The following is a 16,114-nucleotide window of genomic DNA, read 5'->3' on the forward strand; positions in this document are numbered from 1 at the left end:
TTATCATTTTTCAATTGATTGAATGCTTGCTTGCTATTTTTTCAGCTGAAATTTGATTTTTTTTTCAGCCGAATTCTTCCAAAATTCAATTTCTGACATTAAAATATACTTTTTTTCAAAACCGAAGAACTTGGGATTCTGATTTTCTGACGTTATCAGAGGCTGCGAAATGTCTGGCTGCGAAATGTCCGGCTGCGAAATGTCCTTCTGCGAAATGTCTGGCTGCGAAATGTCCGGTTGCGAAATGTCTGGCTGCGAAATGTCCGGCTGCGAAATGTCCGGCTGCGAAATGTCCGGTTGCGAAATGTCCTTCTGCGAAATGTCTGGCTGCGAAATGTCCGGCTGTTTAATGTCTGACTGCAAAATGACAGGCTGCGAAATGTCAGAGTGGGAAATGTCTGGATGCGAAATGTCCGGCTGAGAAATGTCTGGCTGTGAAATGTCCGGCTGCGAAATCTCCGGGAGCCCAAATTTCCGAATTTCTAGGCCATCTGGGTTACTATGGCTTTCGAACTCGGTGACCTAGAAATCCCCATCTTGAGATTCTAGGCCACCAAATTATTATTTACTATTTCCAAGCTCCAACATCGTGCACTTTTAATCTTAACTTCCTTCTCCCTGCCTGCGCATTTTTTTCCAAATTCGTCTCCAACCAAAATTTCGTGTGGGAGACAAAAACAAATGTGACCAAAATTGCATGTTTTTACTTATTTTTTCTTCGAAATTCTTTGATTTGTTTTTTGAAACGATCAGGTTCCATCTAACCTATCACTTTCAAAAAACGTCATTCCTCAGCCCTCTCAAAGAACATTTTTCCACAGACAATCGAAGAAATCAGGTTATCAGCGGCGAGAGCAAATCGAACTTTGCTTTGTGAGGGCTCAATCATTGACAACTGAACTCCCTGAGTGTCCAGTGAGTATTGAGGCTTATCAAAAACCCAAAAGGCGGCACATTTTCGTATAGCAAGAGAGGACTCACCTAGCATTTTCGAATGCGTCGTAGACGACACTTTCCACGTCACAAGCCGGATCAATGCAGCCGACATGGCGTGGGCTCTCCGGAAGGACATTTCCGAAAACAACCTGGAAAAAATAGGTCAAAATTCAAAATATTTATTACATTAAAATGTGTTAAAATTTCTACATTTTTCTAATGTTATTAATTTCAAAAAAAGGTGCCTGGGAGGAACGAGGATTTCCAGGGAGAAACCTAAACCATGGCGTGTGGGAGCGTTCCTTTCAAATGGCGAAAAAAAAAAACAGACAAAATCCGGAAAAATTGTTTCGGGGGTCCCGGTTTTTTTCTTTTCTTTTTGTAGCAATATTAGGAAAATAAATAACTTTTTGACACATTTTAATGCGTTAAAAATTTTTGTCGTGCTCACCAAATGTTGATTCTGAAGCATACGAATGGATATTCTATTGATATAAAATCGATCCAAAAAGTACTGAATCCCCTTCTCACTGGCAATATCCACCCCATCCGACTCTCTCAACTCAATCAGTCCCTCGGCCATTGTCTCGACGACGTGAGCGTGTCTTTTCAGCACAACAGTCAGCTGGTCGTTGAATCTAGCAACCTGCTCTGGTGAAGCGTCTGATGCTTCGAAGAGAAGAAGGTCCTCGAAACTCTCCGCATACCAGTTTGACACCATTTTTGAGCTGGGCATTTGCAGAAGCTTTGGTGGCAATAGGGTGAATTCCTGCATAATATTGGCAAGTCGAACGAGAAGCTCATTCTTCAAAAATGTATACGAGTTGGCGGCGGTTCCTATTCGGCCAAAGTCCAAGTATTGTTGAATTGTGAGCGACGACGGTTGGAATTGACTGAAAGCAAACAAAAAAACTGGTTTTTGTTATAGAAGAACAAAGGTCAACATCCGCTTGTTTTTCTGGTCTATTTTTGAGGTTAAACCATTGTTGACTAACCTGTAATAATCGAGTTTTTTGGCCAACGAGCCTACGAATGGACCCAGCAACTTCCGCGAGAAGCGCATCTGAAAATAAAGAAAGAGGGTGTTTATGACTGACCAGAAAAACGATTATGAAGTGCGAGAGGGGGCGGAGTCCCCGACTGAGAAGGCGTTGTTTACGCATCGGAATATATATATAAAAAAGAACAAAACTTTTATGAATTGCACGTCGGAGACAGAGACCCCTTCTCTCTTCGAGTCGCGACGCCTTGAACAAAAAAAACGAGGAAGGCGCCAGAGGATTGTGTGACGCGAAATGGGTGTTTCGATGGAGGCGCACTTTGTGATAAACGCGGAAGTTTAAAATTTAAGGAGGCGCAGAAGCATAAAGATGCGCGTTGCGGCTGAAAATCCGACGGTGGGTGGAGCTTAGGCTCGGTAATAATTTTTAAATGAGCTTGTATTTTTCGTGGTAATTTTCTGACATATTTTCTAGGTTTTTCGATGGATTTCATAGATTTTTTGGTCATTTTTCCCGATTTTTTGTGAGAAAAAATTCGAAAAAATAGGTCAGAAAATGCAGGAGATAATATAATCACGAAGTAATAAAAGCGAAAAAATGAAAAGCCCTCGAAGGAGCTTGTATTTTCTGTAATTATTTTCTGACTTGTTTTTTTCGATTTCTCGAACAATTTTTGATTTTTTTTTCTTACAAAAATCGGTGAAAAAACGAAAAAAATCCCGATTTTTCGATAATTTTTGAGCTCCGCCCATCTTCGAATTTCCAGCTGCAACGAAAATGAAATTAGACCAGAGAAAGCAAAAATATATACAATCGTCGAAGTATACGTTCAACTAATTTTAGAAAAAATCCCAGAATCATGTTAGTTTTATCACAATATAAAAAACAATGAAAAAATATAAAAATACTATTTCAAAATTCGCCGAGAAGAAGGCCCGACTTGTCCTCCGCTTGTGGAAGGCTGTGGTGGTCCTCTGGGTTGTGATGGTTGCCTAGGAGGCTGATGTCTCTGTTGACCACGTGACGGCGGTCCCTGACGTTGCTGGTCGCGCGGATCTCGCAGATTCTCCGGAAGCACTCTGTCACTGAAGTTTGGCAACTCGTTGAAGATCATACAAAACTCTCCGCTCTTCTTGCATTCTCCGTTCATTCGATAGTTGACTCCCAATTGAAGACGACTTTGATGAACCACTCCGGAGGCGTTTTTGATTTTGAGAATATCCCCAGGATCGAACCGCTCGGTATAGTCTGGATACATGATTGTGGCATTTATCGAGCCTGAAAATACCCAAAAATGGATTTTTTGTCTTGCGAAAGCAGGAAAATACCACTGATATCAGCTACGCGAAGAGTATAAACTGAACCGTGTGCTGTTGGTTTATATGCTCCTGAAAACATCAATATCACAAAACGAAAAACGGAAAATTCTGAAAAACCTCCATCTAGCACTATCACTGTGCAATTTATATTTTTCATATATGGAACGAGATGGTTCAGTGTGATTTCTTGATTCGCCATCTGAAAATTAAATGCGAAATTTCGAAATATCGCGAAAAAACGAGCAGGACATGGTCAGCGGAATATTTCAAAAAAAATTTCTACAGTAACTGGGAAGACGCAAACCTTCAAATTTTTAGTGGGTTTCGCAACGAAACAATTTTATTTTTTTAATTTGTGGATTTGATGAAAATTACAAAGTATATTAACATGTGAAAGTTATATCTAAAAATTATATTTTGAAATGACCTGCTAAAATGTATAAACTCGGTGAAATTCCAAATCAAAACGCAAAAAAAGTCGATTCCAAAATATTCCACCGTAACCCGAAAGCCGCATGTTTCAAAACCTTCCGTGGGTCTCGCAGCGAAAAATCTACGGTTGCTATTTTTCCAGATTTTAATTATTTTCTGTTCGAAAACAGTAAAATTTAACACATTTCATATTTATTATTGCACAGCAAAGAAGTTCGAAATTACAGTTTAAAATAAAGGGAAACAGGAAAAGGGTGTTGCGTTGTTGTGTGGTAAGACCAGTATGAAAGTTTTGAGACAAAAAAAACGAAGAAAAAGTGACTGAAACTACACGTGGAAACTGGAAAAAACAGGTTAAAAAAGAGCTTTATGCATGTCGCAATTGGGCATCGTGACTCCAAGACTGTCGCGGGTGACCTGAAATTCGTCTCTAATTATTTTTGACTATTCTTCAAAAGTCCTTACCGTCGAAACAAGTGTCCACGCATCGTTACCGCACTTTGCCAGAATAATTGGATGAGAGCATCTCAAGTATCCATCCATTGCTCGACACATTTCCGTGAGATATGCTTCTGTGGACGATCCCTAGAAAAAATTGAGTTTCGGTATAAATCAAATGTTGTGTTGTTTCAAAATAAATTGCATTTATCCACTTACTTTGGCGCCTTGTGCTTCCGAAATCGCTTGAGTTGCTGCGATTTTACAGCTGATGTACTCTTTTTGAGCTTCGACCTTAAATTCGGATGATTGCACTCGAAAAATCTTTGAGGTCAATTAGCTGGATTCCTGCGCAAGATATCAAAATTTTGCCAACTGATAAATTATTTATCATAATATCAGCAGTATTTTATCAGTCGACAAATGTTTGATATCTCTCCCACAAGTCGAGATAATTGAGATCAAAGGGGAGTCGAGCTGTATGTGTAAAAACGAATGATACCTCTGCAAAACATCCAGCGTGCTTCTGGAACAACGGTTGACCAGATCCACACATATAACTGTAGGAAGCGTGAACCGCATCGATTGATAGAGAATCACAGCGAACTGAGGAGACACATTCCTTGAATATTTCGAACTACCGTAAACCCTCTAGTAGAGTGCCACCAACACCGTTAACTTTGAGCCATATTTTCTCGGTTCCTGTGAAAGATATGAAAATACTGTCAATTAATAAAACACTAGTGATATTATGTGAAAGATTTTGTCAGTTGAGCACTTTTTGATATCTTTCAAAGGAAATGAGATATATGGGCTCAAAGTTAGTACCCCTTTCAGGCGCGAATTCCGGCAACGGCCGGTGGCGCTTACGAAAGAGGTGCAGCTTTCAACCCAATTTATCTTTTTTCCTGTGGGATCAAAAAGTTGTCAACTGGTAAATTGTTTTATCATAATATCAACAATATTTTGTCAGATGACCACCTTTTGATAACTTTCACAGGAAAGGAGGGTATAATTCAAATACTACTCTACTGAGGTGTGGGGGGCTGTACTTGAATTGATTGGTTGAAGTAAAAATAGCCCCCCCCCCCCCCCAAGAAGGGGACACTTTATTCCCCCCTCATTTCAAAAAATGACCCCCCCCCCCCACCCATTCAGTTTTAGACCCCCACCAATTCAAAAATAGCTCCCCACCCATTCAATTTTAGACCCCCACCAATTTAAAAATAGCTCCCCACCATTTTTTGGCCTAAGCCTGAATTTTAGAATGTTTCAATTTTCAATTTTCATTTTATTTCATTTTCTGAATTGAAAAAATTTTTAGCAACAGTTTCCAGAAACAACAAAAAAATGGTGAAAAATAGGACAAAACCCAAAAAGAAAACAAAAGAAAATGAAAACAAAACGCTCAAAATTTGCATCATGAAAGCTACGGTACCCTTCATACACCACAAACCACGAAAAAGTGGGGTTCTATATTTGAATTGGTGGGGGGGGGGGGGGGGGCTATATTTGAACTGTTCCAAATGTATAGGTTGTTGGAGGTGGGGGGCTCAACTATAGTTCATTTTGGGGGGCTATACTTGAATAGGGGTGGGTCTATATTTGAATTTTGCCGAAAGGAGATATAAAAGTTCAAAGTTGACGGTTTGGTGGCCCGCCATTAAAGTGATTACGGTAAACGATGATCAAGATTCTTTTCAAATATGTAACTTTCCCTTGTCTTTAATGTAATTTTCCATCTATCTCACCTTAAAATCAGTGTAGATCGAGCACAACTGGTTGAACACTTGACCCCCTTGAAGTGGGAATTGCATAGCTCCAGTTTCAGCTTGAAGTTTTGTAGCGTAGTCCAGCATAGGCTGAAAAAATCAAGGGATCCAAAATATATCGAAAATGAGCCATAAACCTGTATAAACTATAATAGAAGGCCACCCTATGCTCTTTGAGCTCGATTATCTTGGTTCCAGTAAGAGATATCAAAAGTGGTCCACTAACAAATTGTTTGTCATAATATCGCCAAGATTTTATCTATTGACCGATTTTTAATATCTCTTATATGTATGAGCTCAAAGTCCAAGATGGCCTTTTATTAGAGAGTTTACGGTATTTTTTAATGTCCTCCTTTTAATAGAAAAAAAAGTAAAAAAAAACCACAAACCTGTAGACACTCGCTGACTTTTTTCTCATCCGAATATTCACACTTAACAGGCGGCTCTTTGGTTTCCACACCCGGTATCGGTATTAGAAGAAGCAAGCCGAAAAATATCATTTTTCTGAAAATATGTTTTTTTTTAACTGTAAGAATCAGTGAAGCATGCAAAGGAGAAATAAGAAGAAGAAGTGCTGAAGAAGCCGACGAAGAAGTCGGCTTCTTCCTCCCGTAATTCAATCGCGTCGAGTCCTCTTATCTTATTTTCACGCCGAAGAAGCAAAATAAGAAGAAGTCGTCTTCTACACATCCCTCCAGTACTCATTCTCACTCAACACACACTCACGTATTCTAGGATTATTCCAGAAAAAAGATAAACAAGACATATTTTCATTACTTTTTGCAGGGATGGTAATGGAAAAAATGGGAACAGGAGGTATAATGAGTCTCAGGATCATAAGAGGAGAACACTGAAACTGATGTATGATTTTTCAAACCAGGAATTCAGAACCAATGACATCGGAATTTTCGGCTTACTGTAAAACCTGTATTAGAAGAGCACCTTACCTTTCAACATTGAGCCAGTTTTTCTCGGTCCCTGTGAATGATATAAAAAAGTGGTCAACTGATAAATTCTTCATCATAATGTCAGAATTGTTTTCTCAGTTGACACATTTTTGATATCTTGCATAGAAATTGAGATAAATGAGCTTTAACTGGACAGTATGGGGCCCTTCTATCACATGTTTTACTGTATTTTTTTTAAGAATCTCAAAATTCAGAATGTGCTGAAAGCTCAAAAGTCTTAAGACGCTTAGATCTTCTGGATCATAAAACTCATAAGAGTCTCGGAATCTGAGAAAAGAATCCAATTTGAAAAGTTTTAGATCCTTAAACTTTCCCGTTACCAATAAATCAAATCTCACTTATTTAATCTTCTTCAAAACCTCCAAAACATAGCATTCTTCAAAAAATCTATTTTTTTCAAAATTTCAGAACATTTAAAAAATGAAATATTTGATCTCAATTATTGGATTTTCTTTGAAATTCTCAAAATATCATAAGTTTAAAGATACCAACATTTTAGGATTACCTATTTCAGATCCTAGATTTCTTGAGAACCTTGAATCTCCAGAATCTCGAGGATTTCCAATCCTTCAAATGACCAATTCTTTCATTTTAAAATTTCGGAATCCCTAAAACAATAGGTTTTGATATTTTTTAATTCATGGAAATCTAATTCTTTAAGAAAATTAGATTATTGTAGAGTTTCAGATTTTCAGGGTTTTTTTAGTTTAGGAAAATCTAGAAGCCGTCAAATTTAATTTAATTAACTCAGCCCCTATTAGAGATTTCAGAAATCACCTGATAAATCACCTGATAAAATCACCTGATAAATTGTTTAGCATTATTACCAATATATTATCAGTTGAAAATTTTTAGATATTTTCCATAGGAATCGAGATAATTGAGCTCAAAGTTGACGGCTTGAGCTGGTTTCCATTAGAGGAAATACGGTATTTGAAAATCCTATAGCCTGAGATATTGTATAAAAAAGGTCCCATAAAATTTCAAATATTCAAAATCTACTAAAAATTTGAAAACATTCAAAAATCGAAAAGTTTCTCGACAAAACTCTATTCAGAATTCGGGAGAAGCCTTCTCTCTCCCTCTCTCTCTCTCTCTCTCTCTCTCTCTCTCTCTCTCTTTATAAAATTTAAAAGACAAATTTTCTCTCTCTTCTCCCAAATTCTTCTTCTTTTTCTTCTTCTCCGTCGTCATCGTCCTTCTACTACTCCATTTTTCATTCATCGTCCTTTTCCCAAAAAAAGGAAAATTCTGAATGCCTTTTTACTTTTACATCAAAAAAGGATGTTCATAAGAAAAATGGGCAAAAACGACGGAGAAAAGTTTAGGATAAAAAAGAAGAAAGAAAAAAGGAAGGAATTGAATTTGAGCAGCAGAAGAAAAAGGATGAGAACGGAATGGGAAATCTGATAAACTACTTGAAGAAGAATGGCCAGAAAAGATTTGAAATTGATTGAAAAAGAACAAGGAGAGGAATATTAGAATTTTCAAAAAAAAAATAGACGTTATGAAGAGAGCAAGAAAATTCCAAGAGGATTAAGCAAAGTAACGAAGACAGATCATTTTTGAGATTCTGAGGGAACGATAGAAAAAAGTAAAAAAAACAAACAAGAAGAAGAAGAAGAAGATGTTATGAGTAGTATATTGATAATGGGTTTCTTGGGGAGGAGCTGGGAAAAACATGAGGTTTTATGAGATAAAATGGGGAAAAGGTGGAAAAGAGATGGAGAAACAAGTTTTGAAACGGAGAATAGTGGAATACAAGATGATTTTAGAGCAACTGGAAGACTTTAAAATATTGATTTTTTTCAGTAACTCTGTTAGAATTGTTGTATTTTTTGAAGTTTTTATATCTAGACTACCAGAAAAACGTTACAATAGCCCTCAACTTTTAGCTTCCCTAACTTACAACTTTGAGCTCAATTATCTCGGTTTTTGAGAAAGATATGAAAAAGTGGTCAACTGATAAATTTTTTATCATAATATCATCAATATTTTATCCGTTGACAGATCTTTGATATCTTTCGAAGGAATCGAGATAACTAACTTCAAAGTTGACTATTTGGGTGGGCTTCTATTAGAGGAAATACGGTATTTGCATTGTCAGATTTTTTTATTTTCAGGATTCCAAGACTTCAGATTTTCCGGAATATTGTATATTCAGCTTTTTCGGGGTTTCAAAGTTTTTTTTGATGTTTTTCAAAAATCTCAGAATTTTGAGATTTTTCAAATTTCGCCTTTTTTGGATTTGCAAAACTTATGTTATTTCTTTGTTTTTTTAATAGTTTAGAAATTTTTTGATTTTCAAGATTTTTAGAATTTTCGGATTTTTACGAATTTCAGTATATTTGGATTGTCAGAATTTATTGAATTTTCGGTATTTCCTAAAAACCTTTAAAAAATTCCTAAAAACCTAAAAAATGTACATTGAAAAAAGGACGAAATCTTGTCAGATTTTTAATTGAATAAAACAGGAAACGCATAAAAATGATGAGGATTTGTTGTTCTATGAAGCAATATTCCATATTCAATCTTCTAGAAAAAAGACATTTTCAGAATGACCGAAAAGATAGAAGATAGAAGAATTTTCTTTCATTGGGAGCCGCCTTCCTTCCCATTCCGACATCGTCTCTTCTGAATCCCCATCTAATTAAACAAACCAGTCAAATCTATCCAAAAGAAGAAGAAGAAAATGTGCATCCGTCCCGTTTTCCTGTCAAATGCACACTTGTCAAACTACTGCCAACACACTAAACAAATTGCAGAAAGAGAGAAAAAGGTCTCTAGGGAGAACATTTTATGAGCCACCTGAGCCAAACAGCAAAACTAATGGATAATTTTTATGAGAAAATGAGGAGGAGGAAGAGGAGGAGAATAAGAAAGTTTTTGCACCAAAGGAGTCGAACAATAGAGGGAAAATTACTTGATTTTGTAGAAAACATAGTCGAGAATTGGGGGAAAGAGGAAGGAAGATGTGGTTCTTTTTTTGAGAATCTAATAATTGGAAATCGCATATTTTATCAAACTTTAAAAAATGCTGACACAAATAAATGTAACTATTGGGTTTTCCGGAAAACTATTGGGTTTTCCGGAAAAAGATAGAACTTCAAATACCGTATTTCGTCTAATAGAAGCCCATCCAAAACAAACTTTTAGCTCATTCATCTCGATTCCTATTCAAGATACCAAATTTCTGTCAGCTGACAAAATGTTTGTGATATCTTCCTTATATATAAAACGCTAGACGCGTCTTTTTTTTCCGAAATCAGAAATTTTTCCGATACCAGAAATTTTTCCGATATCGGATATCAAAGTCCTACCCTGATAATCAAGCAAAAACCAAATTTTCGTTACCTTGTATTACACCAAAATACCCCCCCCCCCAAACATAGAACGCCATAGCGTTATGATGCAGTTTTCACGATAACCCTGCTTACTGTACCGAATTTTCTGATTTGGAATATGTTTTCATTTTCTACTGGACCATTGATGAAAATTCAAGCGAAAATCTAAATAAAAGACTTCTAAATGTATAATCTTTTTCAATTTTACTTTTTTGTACTGTCATTTCATTCAATAAATGCTCATTTTAAATGTGTTATTTTTTTTAATGCGAGTAAAGAGAAATGAAGGGAGCGAACGCTCGCGCGGCAGCCGCTGTGGCACCATTTTTCTGCAGCATTTTTGGCAAATTTCTGGAAATGTTTTTTAGAAGGACGCAGAAATGCCGCAGAAAGTTGTCGAGAAACCCCGAGTAAGCTCATTTATCTCGGTTCCTGTGAAAGGTATCAAAATTTGCCTACGAATTGGTAGTTCTACGAATTGGTAGTTCTGATGAATAATTTGTTGCACTGCGCCACTCAGCTGTTTGCTGGACGTCTTCAAAGCCATAATTAAGACTGAGCACCGTCTTATGAATCAAAATTACAATTTCAGTTTTCCCTCTAGCTCCACGGATTCCAATCCGATGGAGTTCAATGTATGGGGACTTTTGGAGAACAAGATCTCAGGAATCTCCTATAGCTTTTTGGACTTTCTTTGAAGTCCATTCAAACGTTTTTTGGGCGATATTGATGTCAATTACAGTCACCGCACAGCCTTCATCACGCGTTTGAAGGCTTCCGTCAAAGCTCGTGGTTCTAATAATGACTACTTGTTATAAAACTAATATTCTTACATATTTTGAACATTCGGATAAAGTTATTAAAGAAAACAGAAAATTTCTGAAAAATGGGAGACGTTTCGAAACATAAACAAATATTTTTGAATCTTTTTTTAATCGTTATCGGCCACCCTGTATGTATATATTTCCAAAAGAAAAATCGAATATCGATAGATGTAAAGTATGGTCAGCTTGTTATCACAGGTTGAGTCATGGTCAACAGGTCAAATTGTATTCGGAAACGAAATTTAGAGTCGGAAAGTGCAAATTGGTAACGAAGATAATGTTCTGGAAATTAGAATATCTTGTGTGAAGAAGGAACATCTCCTAGATTTATGAACATTTCGTTAATAAGATTTTGATTGTTTTTGGATTATTTGAAAGTTGATGGTTTGGGTGGGCTTCTATTAGAGTCTTCAGGTAGAGGGTACGGTAGTCGTCTATGCATATTTCATTTCAGATAATTTTTCTGTAATTTCTCCCCAATTTCACACAAATCGTGGTTATCAAAATTGTTGAATTTTTGAATTTCCGCATCTTCAGTTTACCGATTCATGATCGTTTTCAGAATTTCGGTTTTTTTTTGTAATTAAAAGTTCTTCTTCCAATTTTCATCAGGATTAAAATGGTTTCTTTTTTAAATGAATCTATTTTTTAGATTTTATAGATGAATTTTAGATCCGTTTCAAGGAATAATCAGTGATAAGAAGAGCCAAAGAGCCAAAAAAGTTATGTTTCAGAATAAAAAACATTCTGATTTCTAGAATTCTCAAATAAAACAAATATATATTTTTTTTTAGATTTCTGGAGTTCGATTTTTTGAAAGTATGGACTATGCTATTCAGAAAAAAGGAGAAAAAATTCTTCAAAATATTCAGCTTGTTATTTCTGATATTCCTCAACAACCAAAAATCAACTTCTACTTTTCAGAATTTTCTTATGATTCTCCCACGCCCAGTCTACATATTCTCTCGATGATTAATCTCTGGAAAATTTAGATTCCCTGAAAAATATAGATTATTTTATAACTTTTCATTCGAATAAAGAAAATGCAATGGAAACATAAGCTCGGTTTAAAGCTATGGGGAAGCGGAAGTAAAACACAGAAAAAAAAACACAGTTCGATAAAACCCGGGAGGACAAGTGGATACATACAAAAATAAGTTAAATAATTATCACAGATTCCTATTCATTAACCGAATTGTACAGAAGAACAGCGAGAACGACGAACATGGTTCCAAGAACGAAATACATTCCAACGAAGACGTCAGGGAAGATGAGCATTGAGAGGACGACGACGAGAATGATGGAGACAGCGGAGGCCATTGATTTGTAGAGATTATCAAGATATCTCATGACAAGAGAGATGTAGAGACCTCCGACTCCGAGGAGGATGACCACTGCGTACACTTTATCAGTGTATCCAAAGAAGAATCCTTTTTCAGAGATTCTCGAGTAGTCGACAAGGCAAGCGATGGAGGCACTGATCTGAAAAAAAAGAGCCCCAAATTCCTCATTTCTCAGTACAAAAATTTACCACTCCACAACTGTACATTTGCATATTCCTGATCCAAAACGGTGTACTTCCTCCATCCTTCAACATCTTCTCAAACCAAACTCCAGCGAATCCGGCGGTCACACACGTTGCCAAAACTGCCGACAGCCCGATGATATAGTTTTCAGCCTTCTCTCCAGATTGCTTGGATTCTGCAGCTGGTGCATTGTTCATTTGTACGAAGGCAACTCCAAACATCAGAAGACAAATTGCCATCCAACGTCGGACAGAGAACTTTCGACCCAGGAACAACATCATGAAGAGAGCAGTGGAGACCACTTTCAGTTGGGTTGTTACCTGAAGAAATTGGGAATTTACTGATTTTTGATTTGACTTTGATAACAGTATTACCTGATAAACTCCAGCATCTAAATTCGACAATCCAACGAAATCCAAATTATTCTGAAGAGCGTAGGCGAATGAGGGAACACTCATCTTTGCCAATTCTTTTGGAGCATTCAGGAAATATTGATTGACTTTCTGAAAAATTTTAAAGGGATAAAGGAGGAATCAAAGTTTCAAAATGACTTGCTGTTTTGTAGGCCATTTTAACATGGTGGCTTAACTTTCTCAACTTGATTTTTCTATGGTAACTGACCTAGAAACAGCCTAATATTCGCCTGGTATGTTTTCTACGTCATGTTAACATGGTGGCCTAACTTTTGCAAGTAGAGTTTTCTAGGCCAACATAGTAAATGATCTAGAAATGATCTGATATTCACTTGGAGTCTTTCCTATGCCATTTTAAAATGGTGGCCTAACTTTTGCAAATTCAATTTTCTAGGCCACTATGCTAAATGGTCTAGAATTAGTGATAATGACCGAGTGTATGTTTAGGTCATTTTAGCATGGTGTTAGGCAACTTTTTCATTTTCAATATTTTTTTTCAAGGAAACTATGGTATTGTCTATTCAAAATAACCGCGCGAGTGAACGAGTAAAAATGTCTGCGTCTCTACAGCGCCTCTACAGGTTTGGAGAGTCTCTACACGTTTTTTTACTCGTTCACCCGCGCGATTATTTTGAATAGACAATAGATGGTCTAGAAATGACATGATACCTGGTGTTTTCCAGGCTATTTTCAAATGGTGGCCTAACTTTTGCAAATGGAGTTTTCTAGGCCGCTATCGTAATTTGGCTAGAAATGACTCGATATTCACTTGGTGTGTTTCTAGGTCATTTTAACATGGTGGTCTAACTTTTTCGAGTTGAATTTTCTAGGCCAACATGGTAAATGGTCTAGAAATGGCCTGATATTCCAATATCATGAATTCTAGTGTGTTTTCTAGGTCAATTTAACGAATTTCGAAAAAATGTTTGAACAAAAATTCAAAAATTTGCTCAAAACTTTTTAGAAATCGAGAAAATCAAATCTTCAAAAACACACCTCCAAAAACTGCGCATTATTGAAATTGCATTCTTTGTAAAACATGGCAAATGTGATTATCAGTTTCAGCACTTCTGCACAAAACACTACTGTAGTGGCGGAGTACATCTGGAAATTCAAAAGGTATTTTTTTCAAAAATTTCAGTTTTCTGTACCTGTTCAGGTTCGACACTACTCCGCGTATACTTGATTGTGAGTGTGTAGGCGGTCCAAATGAAAGTCATACTGGCTATTACGTAGCATTTGAATGCGAAGCTGGGACGGGATGGGGAGGCGATATCTGAAAGGCTTGGGGTGGTTTTTAGAAGAATTTTGGTGGCCGAAGGTCCCACAACGACAATTACCGTAACCCAAAAAAAATTGTTTTCAGAATTTTTTACTGATTTCAAAAAATTCAATTTTCAGACTTTTTCGGGAAAAAATAATAGAGAAAAATCGACGAAAAAAATCCGAAAAAATTATTAAAAATGCGGAAAAATAAAAAAAAATCCGAGAAAAATTCAAAAAATCGACGAAAAAAAAATTCCAGGTTACTGTAGTTTTCATTGTAGGACCTTCTAATTCATACCTTTTTCATCTTTGAGATCATCGTTATTCAACGGCAACAGCTTTTCCCGGTCTTTCTCATCGTCGTGTGCAATATGTACATTTTGAAATTTCATACCTAGAAAACCCTGAAAAGTGAAAATCGATCGAACTTTTGAATTTCAAATACTATAAATTTTGAAGCGATAACAGAGAAAACGGGGCGTTGGGTGTGTCTCCGATTATAAGGTTTCTTTGCCTCCTATCGTTTAAGGAAAATAAGGAAAAAGAAGAAGAAAAGGCAGAAGAAGAGGGAGAAGAAGCCACGTTCACAAAAAGTGAAAAAAGACAAAAAGAGGAAGAAGTGTCATAACAAAAAGTATATAAACATGTCTCTTTTGTTTTGTGTTGTGGGGTGCTTTTGGAGGTTAGGATATGAGAGAGAAGAGAGTGAGAAGTGCAGACACGTGGCATCGTCGTGGAAACGGAAGTTTCGATTAATTATACCGAAAATCGGGGACTAAATGGTTAAACTGAATTCATGAAACATAGAATAAAAAAGACTACGAAATTTTTAATTTCTCGAAAGTTTAGAATTTCACAGATTCTGAATTCTAAAATTTTAATTTTTTCAGAATTTCAGAAACTCAAAATTCAGAAATTTGAGATTCTAAAATTCAGATAAATTGTATTTTTATGATTTCTGAAACCTTTTAGATGTTTTATTTATTTTTAAGAACTTAAATGCTTCGAATTTCTCTCAAATTAGCCCGATTTCGCAGGAACTGTGGAGGATTACTGTAGTTTACTTTTCACTTTTTTCCAATAGATTTTCTGTTGAAAATCGTGGAAGAGAAATATCGGTGTTCGTGGCCAAAGGTCCCACAACGACAACTACAGTAACCTAAATAAATTTCCGGATTTTTAATCGATTTTCACTGATTATTTTTGTTATTTTTGCTCACAAGTCGGGAAATAAAAATATTTGTACATCGCGAAATTGACTGAAAAAAGTGAAAAACGAAAAAAAAAATCCGGAAATTAAAAATATTTTCGGGTTACGTTAGTTGCCGTTGTGGGACCTTCGACCACGGGTACCGACGCCTCTCTTCCATAGCTCTGGGTTTATAGTACAGAAAAAATATGATAATACTAATATTATGATTTTTGGAGAAAACTGTATCGGGAACATTTAAAAACTAAACTACAGTAATCTACAATAAGCTAAAATATTACAAACAACAATAAACTACAGTAAAATACAGTAATCCGAGAGAATTAACAAAATTTGAAATCGAAAAAAAGTTTTAAAGATGTTTTCGAAAATTATAATTACAGTTTTGCTGGGTCTTAGAATGTCGGATATTTCAAAAAATTCTGAATCTCTTTCTAAACTTCGAATTTCTAAACTTTTGAAACATGCAATTTTTTTTTCAGAATTCAGAATTTCTGAACTTCGGGAAAATTCGAAAAGTCAAAGTTTTAGAATTCAGAAACTAAGAAAACTGAACCAATTCTAAATTATACAAAAAATTGAAAAAAGTTTTTGAAATTCTATACATTTGACAATAATTAGAGCTCCGAAACATACGAATGAAACTTTCCTGTCATAGATAAAAT

At 36.0% G+C, this 16,114-nt stretch overlaps 4 protein-coding genes across 4 annotated transcripts in view; all 4 read right to left on the minus strand.

The window, feature by feature from the left end:
• The window catches only part of Cbr-pdhk-2, a gene marked incomplete at both ends in the record, with an annotated part of 5,470 nt that extends 3,471 nt beyond the window's left edge, over positions 1 to 1,999 (minus strand). Inside the window, 5 exons of the mRNA XM_045244316.1 lie at positions 35 to 342; positions 953 to 981; positions 1,013 to 1,085; positions 1,388 to 1,829; positions 1,932 to 1,999. Coding sequence (XP_045093345.1) covers positions 35 to 342; positions 953 to 981; positions 1,013 to 1,085; positions 1,388 to 1,829; positions 1,932 to 1,999 — 920 coding nt within the window. The remainder of the gene's footprint in view (positions 1 to 34; positions 343 to 952; positions 982 to 1,012; positions 1,086 to 1,387; positions 1,830 to 1,931) is intronic.
• An 845-nt stretch (positions 2,000 to 2,844) lies between these two features.
• Positions 2,845 to 3,455, minus strand: CBG06928 (the record flags this gene model as incomplete). The annotated part of the gene is made up of 2 exons (XM_045244317.1): positions 2,845 to 3,215; positions 3,266 to 3,455. 2 exons carry the CDS (start codon positions 3,453 to 3,455, stop codon positions 2,845 to 2,847), a joined length of 561 nt encoding a protein of 186 aa, XP_045093344.1.
• A 587-nt stretch (positions 3,456 to 4,042) lies between these two features.
• Positions 4,043 to 6,398, minus strand: CBG06927 (the record flags this gene model as incomplete). The annotated part of the gene is made up of 7 exons (XM_045244318.1): positions 4,043 to 4,105; positions 4,154 to 4,273; positions 4,346 to 4,420; positions 4,629 to 4,748; positions 5,634 to 5,678; positions 5,878 to 5,988; positions 6,288 to 6,398. 7 exons carry the CDS (start codon positions 6,396 to 6,398, stop codon positions 4,043 to 4,045), a joined length of 645 nt encoding a protein of 214 aa, XP_045093343.1.
• A 5,815-nt stretch (positions 6,399 to 12,213) lies between these two features.
• Positions 12,214 to 14,631, minus strand: Cbr-ugtp-1 (the record flags this gene model as incomplete). The annotated part of the gene is made up of 6 exons (XM_002642458.1): positions 12,214 to 12,516; positions 12,566 to 12,880; positions 12,935 to 13,063; positions 13,970 to 14,077; positions 14,125 to 14,249; positions 14,538 to 14,631. 6 exons carry the CDS (start codon positions 14,629 to 14,631, stop codon positions 12,214 to 12,216), a joined length of 1,074 nt encoding a protein of 357 aa, XP_002642504.1.
• Between the last annotated feature and the right edge of the window lie 1,483 nt (positions 14,632 to 16,114).

The sequence above is a fragment of the Caenorhabditis briggsae genome (genome assembly GCF_000004555.2).
Source record: "Caenorhabditis briggsae complete genome, chrIII, whole genome shotgun sequence".
Lineage (NCBI taxonomy): Eukaryota > Metazoa > Nematoda > Chromadorea > Rhabditida > Rhabditidae > Caenorhabditis > Caenorhabditis briggsae.